At 45.2% G+C, this 13,436-nt stretch overlaps 1 protein-coding gene across 1 annotated transcript in view; it reads right to left on the reverse strand.

Moving 5' to 3' along the window:
* KLHL4 (kelch like family member 4) overlaps positions 1–12,055 on the reverse strand; it is a 59,119-nt gene extending 47,064 nt beyond the window's left edge. The window contains exon 1 of the mRNA XM_056859359.1: positions 11,601–12,055. Coding sequence (XP_056715337.1) covers positions 11,601–12,022 — 422 coding nt within the window. The 5' untranslated portion in view covers positions 12,023–12,055. The remainder of the gene's footprint in view (positions 1–11,600) is intronic.
* Positions 12,056–13,436: the final 1,381 nt, after the last annotated feature.

A 13,436-nucleotide genomic window follows, 5' to 3' on the forward strand; every position in this document is an offset into this window, starting at 1 on the left:
CTAGATATCCAGTGCTGTTATATTTTTATCCCACCCTTTCTCTAAAACTCTTCACTTCCCCGTTTTAGCCTTAGCTGAGAGAATGACTGACTAAGGTCTCGCAGTGATTATCTTTTGACCTTTCCTTTCTTTAGCTTCCTGATGCTTCCAATTATAATTATAGCATGCTTCTGCTTCCTACTTTTGGCCTCTTTCTTTCTGCCGCTCTGAATATGAAAGCCAAAAGACAGAAGATGTTGTTGGTGGGGGGACACTTCCATTGGACTTCGCTAGGAAGCAGCATACCCAATCTAGCAGAGGAAGAATTTGAACCTAGACCCTCCTCTGTTCCAGATTCAGCACTGGAATCACTACTACACAACGGCTGTTGGATACTGGGGTGGCAGAAGGAAAGAGCCTTAGCAGTAAGGAGGAGAACGTTGCTGGGACAATAATTGGAGGAGTCAGGAAGCTACCGAAAAGAAGGGCCAAAAGAGAGAGAAGGTTCCAGGGGGGAAACACTGCAGTTGGGCCTAACTAGCTATTAGTATGCATGATCATTATGTTGAGAACTTTCAAACTACACTATTTTATTGTAATTCCAACAACCATCCTGTACGGTAGGTCCATATTATTATTCCCATACTGCCATAGGGATCTGAAACAGAGAGAGAGAGTAGTTTCTCTAAAGCCACCTAGTGAGTTCATGGCTAGAACTTAGGGTTGTCAACCTCCAGGTACTACCTAGAGATCTCCTGCTATTACAGCTGATCTCCATCCAATAGGGATCAGTTCACCTTGAGAAAATGGCCGCTTTGGCAATTGGATTCTATGGCATTGAAGTCCCTCCCCTCCCCAAACCCCACTCTCTTCAGGCTCCGCCCCAAAAACTTCCCACCAGTGGCAAAGAGGGACCGAGCAACCCTACTAGAACTAGAGACGTGAAGGCCCAGGTGGGGACAGAAAAATCTACAGGAAAAATACTTGGGTTTGGGCACCAGGGTATCTCCACAGACTTATTTTTTCAGTTTTTTCATGGGGAAAATTGGACATTTGGGGGGGGGGGCACTAAAAAAAACCCCTATGAAACATTTTGTCTTTTAGGATGAGGGCTGAATTACACAATACAATCTTAATGAGTCTGGATCTAAGTCCCTTTCCCTGCAGCGGCCCTGCAGCTCTGGAGAATGACTTTTTCAAAGTTTGCAGGGGCCGGATTCATCTCAGACCATGCCATGGGAGGGGGGGAGCAAATAACTCCCCCGGGGCCTTTTGGCTCGGAAAAATGGGAGCCAGGAGTCCCTGCTCTGAGTTGCGGTCCTGAGCTGAATCAAACCCCTGCAGCAGCTGTGGGGAAAGCCCAACCAAGACTCATTAAAAATTGCACTGTGTAGTTTGACCCTGAGTGAAGGGCTTTTTGAGGCAAGGTTTACTCACACAAAATGTGTAGTATGCAGATTTTTACATAAGGCAATCTACAACATTAATGCATAGCCACTCTTGTATGTATGGTAGACAATATTTTCAAGGATGTATTAAGCGTGTCTAATTTTGTCCACAGTTGATATGCCATAATGTGTATGAGGACAATGCACTACTGAAGAGTATGACATTTTCAATGTTGAAAGGTTAGCTATGAGAATGTTTCTGTACAAATTATACACTTAATTTTGTTTGTTTACGATAACACCTGGGTTTTCTAGTTTCAACTTGTATTTTTCTCCTTGCCTACCAGACGGTAAAAGCTAAGATTCATATGCTATGGTAACACAGAGGGCAGCAATTTGCAGCACTCTCTTTCCAATTTTGTACATTTTAAAAAATTTTCTTGTAGAAAAACCGTTTTAAAATTTCATAAATATGCCCAATAGTTTTTCTATAGGAAGTTATAAATGAGGCATTGCATGATGTTAAAGCAGTAAAATAAGTTCAGGGTTGATAATCATGTAAGTATGGCCAGAGAGCCAGCATGGTGTAGTGGTTAAGAGTGGTGGTTTGGAGTGGTGGACTCTAATCTGGAGAACTGGGTTTGATTCCCCGCTCCTTCACATGAGCGGCAGATGCTAATCTGGTGAACCGGGTTGGTTTTCCCACTCCTACACATGAAGCCAGCTGGGTGACCTTGGGCTAGTCACACTCTCTCAGCCCTGCTACCTCACAGGGTGTCTGTTGTGGGGAGGAGAAGGGAAGGTGATTGTAAACCAGTTTGAGTCTCCCTTAAGTGGTAGAGAAAGTCGGCATATAAAAACCAACTCTTCTTCTTCTACTACTACTTTAATTGTCCCCCCTTTTTTCGCTCCTCCCCCCAGCTTCAAAATTTCTGGACATTTTACATCTTTAACAACGAAGATATTTGAACATTTGATCTCAGAGGACTGGATCACAGCTCATTTTAATTACTACAGTACACCAGCTTGATATTGGCAGGAAAATATCAAGTCACGAGTAAGATTTTTGGGCAGTAATATGGATATTAAGATTCCCAGAAGAGAATCCAAGGGCGAAAACGCATGGTCACTTTATCCTCCTTTAATCCCTGTTTTAGCCAGGATCGAACGCACATTAGGCGAAATGCATGCGTTCGATCCTGGCTGAATCCTGGTTGAAACAGGGATTAAAGGAGGATAAAGCGACCATGCGTTTTTGCCCCAAGACATATGTCAGATTCCATGTTCTGGTTTTTCTCAATTGCCTCTTAATCCCATTATGGTGGTGTTCCCTTTCCATTACTATGGAAGGTTGCTTTGCACTTCCTTATAAAGTCTCTGTTATTTGAAGTCTTTGTTGTACTCTCATCTTCTACACGGAGACCATTATTTTTTATAGGTGTGCTAGTCAGATACCCTCTCAATATATTTTTTTACAAATCTTACAATGCAATCCTTAACCAAAAGTATTCTAGCTCTGTTTAGGATTGCACTGTTAACTCCTTGTGTCTCTTCACGTAGACAAAAGACTACCTTGCTTCCCAACGAGGACAGCAATTTCCTGCTTCTTTGTCTGAGCCTTTAAATTGCCCCATTTTTATCTCTTAATGCTGTGCCTCATGAAACAGTATGGCTATTTTGGTATTGAATGATACAGGGCATCTGGCAACCCACCTTCAGCATCCATGTGAATGCAGAAGCCAAAGCAGGTAAGGACCTCTGACTATCTTTTTTGGGAAGGCAGGGCACGTGTCAATCTCACCTTGTCAATCTCACCCTCAAAGGCTGCAGGCCAAGAGACTGTGTAATGATTTTCTGTATAGCCAGCCCTGACCATATTTAGGTGGCGTTGATTGGGAGTCATTGTGTGAGCCTGAAATAAGCTTACACGGCTATTTGGCGTTCCAGTTCAATGTCATCTGCATAGAAAGTGCAGACGTGACTTGAAATTTAAATGCCGAACTCTGCAGAGATCAAGATTCCAAGGTGCCAATAGGATCCAAGAAGAGTACAAAATGTGCAAAAAGTGTGGATTGGGGCCACTCAGGCTCACTTCAAGCCGTTTTGCAAGCTGCCTGCCAGTGCAGAGATTCCACATGGCTACAATAAGCATATGAATGCAGAAGCTAGAGGAACAACTGCATGAGTCCTTTCTACCCAAGCACTGCCTTTCTACCCAAGCATGGGAACCAGCTGCAACACTTCTAGAAATAAATGTGAACGCTGATGGGATTAAACATTGTAGTAGACTGCACAAATACCAATGCGTTTGCATCTTACAATTTTTGCACATTGTTGGGAAAACCATTTTCACCCCTCCTATTTTCTTTGGCAAATATCCCACTTGTGTTTGGTTCTTCCATGCCATTTTAAAATCATTTTACACCATTCATAGGCAAAAAAAACACGTGTCTGATTTGGCAACAACATTTCTATATAAGTTAGTAAATATGCTCAAATGGGAAAAGGATGACTGCAAATTTCATCCTGACCTTGGAGGAACCATAACAGAAACTTGAACTTTCAAATCAAACCAGTGCTTGGATGTGGAAAAGCAAGAGTTTTTCCATGAAGGGTTAAGAATTTGCCATGGTGGTAGGGTTGCCAGAGCCCGATTGGGAAACTCGTGGAGATTTTGTGATGGAGCCTAGGGAGGACAAGGACCTCAGTGGGGTGAAATGCCAGAGAGTCCACACTCCAAAGTATCCATTTTATCCAGAGTAACTGATCTCTGTAGTATGGAAATGAGCTGTAATTCCAGGGGATCCTCATCTCCCACCTGGAGGCTGGCATCCCTACATATTGCTGATTTCTGCAGTGCAGTCCTGGGTGTCGGCAACAACTCACTATTCACTTTCACAAAGTGTGTTATAGAAAATCACAGAGGTGATGAAGCCATCACTGATCCCATCCTGTCTTAATGTCTGTCTGTTAAAAAAAGGTAAAGGTCCCCTGTGCAAGCACCAGGTCATTCCTGACCCCTGGGGTGACGTCACATCCCGACGTTTCCAAGGCAGACTTTGTTTGCGGGGTGGTTTGCCAGTGCCTTCCCCAGTCATCTTCCCTTTACCCCCAGCAAGCTGGGTACTCATTTCTGTTATTACCTTTTTATCCCATCATCCAGAGATCTTAGGATAGTATACAGGGTGCTTCCCTACTCCTTTCTACCTTCATTTAAAAAAAAAAAAAAAAAACCTGTGAGGTAATTTATACAGGTCTAAACTGAAAGGTTCCCAAATGGCTGGCCCAAGGTTACTCACTGAATCAATGTTTCCCCCTTATGACAAGGACCTATCTTTTCTGCTGTTACTTTTGTGCTATATCAACATTTGATTAAATGCTTACTACCTTGTACCATGGCTTTTCCTAGTTATGCTGCTGTGGAAAAGTTGAGACTAGTTTTTATATATTTTATAAAAATATAACTGCTGATGTGTTTTGTTGTTTGGGCAACATAGTAATAAGTTGGAGAGCCTCTAATGGAGAGCCTCTAATAGTCACTCAACTGCTAGCTTCGGGAGAGTAAGTTGGAGAGCCTCAATAGTCATCCAACTAATAAGTTGGAGAGCCTCTAATAGTCATTCAACCGCTAGCTTCGGGAGAGTAAGAAATGCCTACTCAGATATGACACCCACTGGGTGATCCGAGGCTGATCACTTTCTTTCATCTTTATCCTATTTCACAGGATGAAATGGAGGAGAACCTGAGCTTCTTGGAAGAAGGGATTGATAAAATGATAGGGTTGTGTTTTTTTTTGTCCTGGTGGCCATTTTATGGTTGTTTTTCATCATTTGTTTATCATCCTGCCCTGGGGATCTGTTTTATGAATGGAAGGACAGGTTTTTAAATATTTTATTAAATATCAGTAATAGTGTCCATCTGTCCATTTCTGAGGTGGGGGGCTGAAAGTGCTCTGGGGGCGGCGTCACTCCGCAATCAGCGTAAGTGGCCTCTTATCACAGAATAAGAGGCATTTATGCCGGCGGTGGGGACAGTTGCTTTGGCGCTGTAGAGCTGCACGCCGCTCCTCCAACACTGCAGTCTCTCCGGGACCTAAATCCTGGAAGAGAAATGCAGCGCTGGTATGGGGGGTGTTCCCCAGGGCGGAGCTGATGGAGGAACACCCCTTCCAGCAACAGTGTTGATGCACCAGGTTTTTCCAGGCGCAGCATCACTGTTTTCAATGGGGCTTTCCCCCCCATTTTTGGATTTTTTTGAAGGGGTTTTTACGCCTTGCAGCATCCGGGTTTTAAGCCTTGCAGCATGCCTCTCTGGAGGCACTGTGCTATCCCTGGCTGCTGCAAGGCTCAGGAATGAGCTGTATGTGTGTGTATCTCAATAGTGTTAAAGGTAAAGGTAGTCCCCTGTGCAAGCACCGGGTAATTCCTGACCCACGGGGTGTCACATTCCGACGTTTACTAGGCAGACTAACTTTACCAGGGTGGTTTGCCATTGCCTTCCCCAGTCATCTACACTTTACCCCCAGCAAGCTGGGTATTCATTTTACCGACCTCGGAAGGATGGAAGCCTGAGTCAACCTTGAGCTGGCTACCTGAAACTGAGTCCCATCGGGATTCAACTCAGGTCGTGGTCAGAGCTTTGGACTGAAGTACTGCAGCTTACCACTCTGCGCCGCGGGGCTCAACAGTTATATTGTTATATATAACAGAGAGGCAGAAATGGAGAGGCAGGTGGAGTGATCGTTTTTCGAGCAATAATTAACATTAATTGGATGTAAATGTCATATTTTCTGGCACAGAATAAATTCCCAAAGCAACAGTCCACCATGCTGCAAATGTTTTGAATGTTTGCTAAAACACTGGGCATTTTTGGATAAAGGAGCACAACAATGTGTGATTAATGAGAATTTAACAATTTAAGGGGGTATGAAATACATAACACCTAGTCAGTGCTGCTGACAGCCGAGGATACTTGATAGAAATAGGCTATGACTCAATAGAACTCCCACTAGATGGGTGCCACAATTGCAGTGCACATCACTTAGCCAAGCACATGAAAGACAGTAAGCATGTATTGATGTGATTTGCGAAGGGAGGCAACAAATGGAAAGTGACCCTTAAAGTTGTTCCATTCTGAAATGTTAAATATTATCCTTTTTTTTCACTTCTTATCCCATCTCAAACGTATTCATTTACAAAATTCACATCCCGCTTTTCTATCCTCACAAGCCACTAAGGCAGCTGACCGTTTAAAATGTACATGATAAAAATAACATTTTAAAACCATTAAAATCTACCCCCCCAAAAAAAAAACATTATTAAAACAAATTAAAAACAGAGATAAAATATACACAAAGACATAAAAACAGCAATTAAAACATTAGTCAGGATGGAGGAATCACGAAGAGAATGCCAAACAAAGCAAAAAAAGATGTCAACAGAAGGGCATAGACGAAGACTTCCAGAGCGTTGGGGCCATGATTGAGAAGGCCTTCTCCTGGGTTGCAACCTATCTCATCTCAGAAGACAAGGACACCCAAATTAAGGCCTCCAAAGATGACCATAACGATTGGGCAGGTTCATAAGGCATTCAGTGGTCCTTCAGGTATGTTGGTCCCAAACCATATAGGGCTTTGAAGGTCAAGACCAGCACCTTGAATTGTGCCTGGAAACAAATTGGCAGCCAGTGTAGGTGGGCCAAGACTGGATTGATATGGCCCCTTCGACCCACTCCAGTCAACATCTTGGCTGCAGAATTCTGTACCAACTGAAGATTCCAAACACTTCTCAAGGGCAGCCTCATATAGAGCACATTGCAGTAATCTAATTTATGTGTAACCAGGGCATAGACCATAGTGGCCAGATCTTTTCGGCCCAGGAAAGGCCACAGATGGTTGACCAGTCAAAGCTGGTAAAAGTAGGGTTGCCAGATCCCCGCTGGCCACCAGTAGGGGAGGGGGGAGGGGTATGGTTGACAGATCCAGATTGAGAGGATGGAGCCTGAGAAGGACGGAGACCTCAGTGAGGTATACCTATTCTCATGCTGAATACCTATTCTCTCTAGTATCAGAGGAGCATGCCTATTATATTAGGTGCTGCGGAACACAGGCAGGACAATGCTGCTGCAGTTGTTTGGGGGCTTCCTAGAGGCACCTGGTTGGCCACTGTTTGAACAGACTGCTGGACTTGATGGACCTTGGTCTGATCCAACAGGGGCTTTCTTATGTTCTTATGTACAGTGCCACAGAGTCCACCCTCCAAAGCATCCTTTTTCTCCAAGGGGACTGATCTCTGTAGTCTTGAGATGTGCTGTAATTCCGGGAGATCCCCAGGGCCCACCTGGTGGCTGGCATCCCTAGGTAAAAGACACTCCTGGTCACAACTGTCACCTGCTTATCCAGCAGTAGGCCTTGGTCCAAGAGCATCCTTAGACTATGGACCTATTGCTTTAAGGGGAGTGCAACCCCATCCAGAACAGATGACACCATAAATCCTGGGTCAGACCTTCCACTCATCAGTAGTACTTCTGTCTTGTTGGGATTAAGCTTCAGTTTATTAGTTCGCTTCCACTCCAAAACTGCCTCTAGGCACCAGTTCAGGGTTGCTACAGCCTCCCTGGGATCCACTGGAAGTGTGAGATAGATGGCAGCCAAAGAGAGCAGCTACCAACCACAGCTGTCTCAGTATCCTTACAGTTTGAACTTGATGCATGAATATATGGTACCATTCTCAGTTCTCAGAGCTGAACTATACAGTACACTTCCCCCCACCCCGCCCTGTGATCCAGCTTTTATCTGCTTTTGGTTTCATGTCTAGGTGTTTGGGATAAATAGTAATCTCCACTCCCAAATCTCCAGGTATTTCCCAACTGGACTGACTATGGAGTAAGTCCCACTGAGTTTAGCACAATTTACTTTGAGCAAACATGCTTAGTAATGCAGTATCACTGACCATACCTTCCACTCTTTGTGTAACAGCCCCTTAGGGTTGCCAGCTCTGGGTGGGGAAATACCTGGAGATTTGGAGGTGGAGCTTGAGGAGGGTGGGGCTTCAAGAGGGGAGGGACTTCAATGAGGTATAATGTCATAAAGTTCACCTTCCAAAGCAGCCATTTTCTCCAGGTGAACTCACCCGGTGATCAATTGTAATAGCAGGAGATCTCCAGCCACCACTTGGAGATTGGCAACCATGTGAAAATCTCATTAATTATTGTCCTAAGAAAATAATAGTTTTGGCAAGTTTCCTCTTAAATGTTGACTTTGCCATTTTCCCATGATGGCTCTTTGGTTCAATCTACAAAGTAAATTACGTCTGTTTTATAGCACATCAACTGTCATGGCTTCCCCGAACAATGGGATTTGTAGTTTAGTGAGATGCCAAGAATTCTCTTTCAGAGATTCCTGGCTTCTATTTACAATTCCTCATCTGGGACATGTGAATGGGTTTACGAATGACAGTTAAAAGTTTAAATCTGTAGTGTGGATATCCCTTGTCAGACAACTATCTCCTGGGGCCAAATTGAGTTGGTAACACTAACACATCCAGACTTTTTGAAACTAAATGTGGGAGTCTCTCCAGGGCTTTCCTCTAATAATCCTGAAACAAGCCCAATTAATTCCTGGCCAACAACTACAGATGACCATTCAAATTCCACAATGAAGTCCCCTAAGCTGTTCCTTCTTCCCCTCTGTATAGCAGGAGTGTAGTAGCAGCAGAGGCTACTTTATCATTATCAGAGGGATGCTACCCTGTTTGGCCCATAGTGGTGAGAAGCAATTACCACGTGGAGCTTGACTATCACATTGTCAGACTCTAGGGCCCCATTCCACATTCCTGGAGGGAATGTGAATATTTTCAATGGACTGCCAAGTTTCACTCGTTTTCAGTAGCAACTACATCGATTCATTTAAAATTTTACAGAAAGGAATCATGGCAACACATCCATTGTTCAGTCAAGTCCAAACTGACCATGTTGCCCTAGATGTAATTTAGCAGTAAAAATCAGCTCCGGGGGAGAAGGGGTTATGGGGTTGCCAACCTCCAGGTACTAGCTGGAGATCTCCTGCTATTACCACTGACCTACAGCCGCTAGAGATCAGCTCCAATGGAGAAAATGGCCGCTTTGGCAATTGGACTCTATGGCATTGAAGTCCCTCCCCAAACCCCGCCCTCCTCAGGCTCTGCCCCAAAAACCTCCCGCCGATGGTGAAGAGAGACCTGGCAACCCTAGGTTATGTGGATTGGGGCAGTGGCACTGGGGAAGGGAGCATTTATCTCTTCCCCTCTACGCTCTCTTTCCCTGATCAGAAGCCCCCCCCCCCACCTAGCCCTCGAGTTGCTTTTGTCATTGGCATTGTCTTCGATCCCTGTACTGTCCCTGTCTTTCCCCCTTCCTGAGTTTAAAGCAGCCAGAGAGCAGACATCACCAATCAGGAAAAATGGCTTGGGGCGAATTAAATCCTGTTCCCCAGCATAGTGGCTCCAACCTGTCTCATCCTTTCCGTAGCTGCTATTTGCAGAGGTCTGGTGCCCAGATCACCGTTCCCCAAGATCGTATTTGTTTGGCCTTCAGATTCAGTCTGCAATGCCATGCACACTTAATTGGAAGCAACCCCAAAGAACGCACCAGGACTTGCTTCGAAGTAAACATGCATACTATCAGGGCAGTTTGGAGCCCAGAGTGACACCTGTACTGTTGAACATCAAATCAGCTTCCAATACATTTCGACAAGCTGACATTTTCTGGCTCGGGTTCCCCAGACATAGATTTTAAGGAATCAGAGCAGTCATACATTACCTCCCCGAGCAACGAGGGGTAATAAACATGCAGGTTCTCTCGTTTGATTTTTAGTCCCAGAACATGCTGGAGTGTAAAGCATATCTTGCATGACTATTTGTATTACAGGGAGTGGGGGGAAATAATTACTGAAAAGGAAAATAAATGGTATTTCATCCTATTTCTCTGAAGGAGCTGGACTCCTCAACCACAGATAAAGTCATTTCCTTATAAATAACAAATTTCCCTGTAAAAGAATGCATGTTCAGGAAGGGCCAAGAAGAATTATCTGAACTTCTTTTTTAAAAGGACACACACACTTATCTGTGCTTTCTGTATCAGGAGCTTATTGCTATCTCTTAAATGTATCTTGTTCAATTCAAAAGAAAGCACTTTGCCCCCTGATCCTGAGCTCAGAAAGCATCTCTGCTATTTCAGTGACATTTACTTCCAAGTAAAGCTGCATTTGCGTGGATGCTTATTCGGTAGAGTTGCCAACCTCCAGGTACCAGCTGGAGATCTCCTGCTATTACAACTGATCTCCAGCCGATAGAGATCAGATCACCTGGAGAAAATGTCCACTTTGGCAATTGTATTCAAAGGCATCAAAGTCCCTCCCCTCCCCAAACCCCGCCCTCCTCAGGCTCCGCCCCAAAAACCTCCCGCCGTTTGTGAAGAGGGACCTGGCAACCCTATTATTCAGGGGAGTAAGTTCCATTGATTTCACGGGAGGTTATCTTTGAGATGAGGCTGGTGGTGTGCTGAGGACTGCGAGCTTACAGCACATTGAGTGCAATGGAACTTACTCCCAAGTAAGCATGCAGGCAAGAGAGTAGTTTCCCGTTGCACCCAAACTGTCGGTGAAATTAATGCAGTTTGGAAATAACCCTTTCAGAAGCTCGCTGCTTTCTCACAAGGTTCAAGGTTAATTATGTTTATCGCACAGGCAATCAAGGGAAGCAGCAGAGATGCCAGCAGCAAGACCACAGCATGTGTGTGTGCGCCAACCGCTTCCCATTCATCAAAGTTGCACTTATTGATAAAGTTGCAAGGAAGGGACATTTTTAGGATGGATCATTGATCCTAGGACAAATTAAAACATGTTGCCGAGTGCCTGCGAATGCAAAGAGAATCCAAAAACCAGGTGAAGCGTGAAAGAGCTGGTTCCTTGGGAGATGCGTCTGGCAGATAGGAAATGCCAGCCACAAAATGTATCAGAGTCACACGGCAGCAATTGCATTTAATTGCACCAAAAAGCAATTCATTTACTTTGGCTTACAAGCCTCATCTTTCTCAGACTATCTACGATCTGGATTTCATATTCCTTTGGGATTTCTATAGCTCCGAGACGAGAGGGAGAACTAGAGGTTTGGGGGTGTTTGGGGCTTGTTTAAAAAGCAGTTTTGGCCAGCCACTCAGCAGACTATCTTCTGCAATCCCACCATCTGGGACACTTACCTCTCGACGGACTCATCGCTGTGATCTTCTGTGATCATCTGCAGCTCCTGTGTGTGTTTGTGCGATGGGTCTTTGTCACCACTCTCCTCTGGGCCAGCTTCTGGCATGGGCTCAGTCGCCTGCAGATGTTCGATGAGGCTTTGCCCGTGCCAGGTTTGAATCGGCCGGTGGCGCACCGGGGTCGGGCCGGGCACCGGTGCCAAGATGTTGTGATGGATTGGGCTGTTGTTTTTCTTCAGCCCATTTCTGTCCCGTGAGTGGCTCTTCAGCCTGTTCTGAACCGGCGTGCCTCTATGCTCATATCCTTCCTGCTGTAGGCAACCTCCGGTGCCTGTGGAAGTCTGCGAAGGGTGACTGAACCACCTCCAGCGAAGCCTCAAGATCTGTTTCACGTCAAATTCCTTCTTTCCAGACACTGACATCTTTGCAGGTCAAGGAAAAAAGAGGGAGAGAGAGAAACACACGAGCAGACACAAATCCTGTTGTTCCAGAAAGGAAATGGAGTCTGTTTCTTTCCTCTGTTTCAGTGCCTTCTCTTAATCCAAAAGGGGGGGAAGAAACCCACACACAAGCTGGTATGCCTTCTCTCCTTTCTGTTTGCTTCCTGCGTGTCGGGAGCACTTCTTCGAAGCTCTTCCTAACTGTATAGGTGGGAATCCATTCTGACAGAATGATGAGGTCAGATCTTAAACAAGTAAATCAGCTTAGCGCAGGCGAGCATCTGCCGCTACACTCCCCCAGCTGCTTACATGCACACACACAGAGCGCTGCTGCTCCGCTCCTGAATATATAACCGAGCCTCCTATCATCCTCGGGGATCTTACCGGTGCAACTTCAGCCGCATATTAAAAAGAAACTGGTTCATACTTTATTCCACATCGCCCCGGGGGACTGGAGCCAACTCGGCTGAGAAGTGACGCAGGCTCTCATGCTCACCCTGCGATTCTAGGCACACTTGCACAGTAGTAAACCGTGCTGAATTCAATGGGACCTGCTTCTGGAGTCAATATCCAAAGAATCGGTGTGGCTGGCTGCAACCTTAGTTCTTTCTTCTGTCGAAAGTGCTATTGCAATCAATGAGAATTCCTACTAAGTAAACTTATTTAGGGTTGGATTACCAGATTGATCGATCAGAGATGATTATGTTTTCTTATGCACTATTCTCCAAGGTATGATTCTCTGGCAGCTCAGAGTTCTCCTCAAGAATCTTCCGTGAATTCCAGTAACCTCATCAAATGTGAACTAACTGGAAATGGCTGTCTTCTAGCCTCGTATAATTCGACACTAAATGAAAAAGACAGCGTATAAAATTCACAATATGACCTTGTGTAAAGCCTTCTCTCCCTCCTCAGCACCCGCCCCTTCATTTCTAGGAGCAGGTTTTTGCGGAGTTCACCTCCACTGGATGGTGGGCGGCAGGAGATGCTTGAAACCATCCGATGAGATGACTCCTAATGGGGCATATCTATGGAAAACACTGTTTCCTGCCAAAGCTCCTGGGTAAATACTCTCAGGCCATCCATACCTTCCTGTTTCTCTCACATGCCACATGTCAGCACAAAGGTGTTGTCTGTATCCAGAGAATGGACTGGCAAATGGATTTCAAGTCCCAGCTAGCTATATGTGCTCAAAAGGAGTAGTTGCATTTTTCAAGGGCCTCTAAGAGGGTGCCATTTACCTCAGGTGCATGGCTCCCCTTGCAGGAATTCAGTTAGTGTAGGCTTGGCCACCCAGTGTCAAAGACAGGTTTTACCCTCACTGACCTCCAGCCCAGTACTTTACCCTCACTGACCTTCAGCACAGGTTTTACCTTCACTGACCTCCAGCGCGGCGCCT

This window comes from Euleptes europaea, chromosome 13 (genome assembly GCF_029931775.1).
Source record: "Euleptes europaea isolate rEulEur1 chromosome 13, rEulEur1.hap1, whole genome shotgun sequence".
Classification (NCBI taxonomy): Eukaryota; Metazoa; Chordata; class Lepidosauria; order Squamata; family Sphaerodactylidae; genus Euleptes; species Euleptes europaea.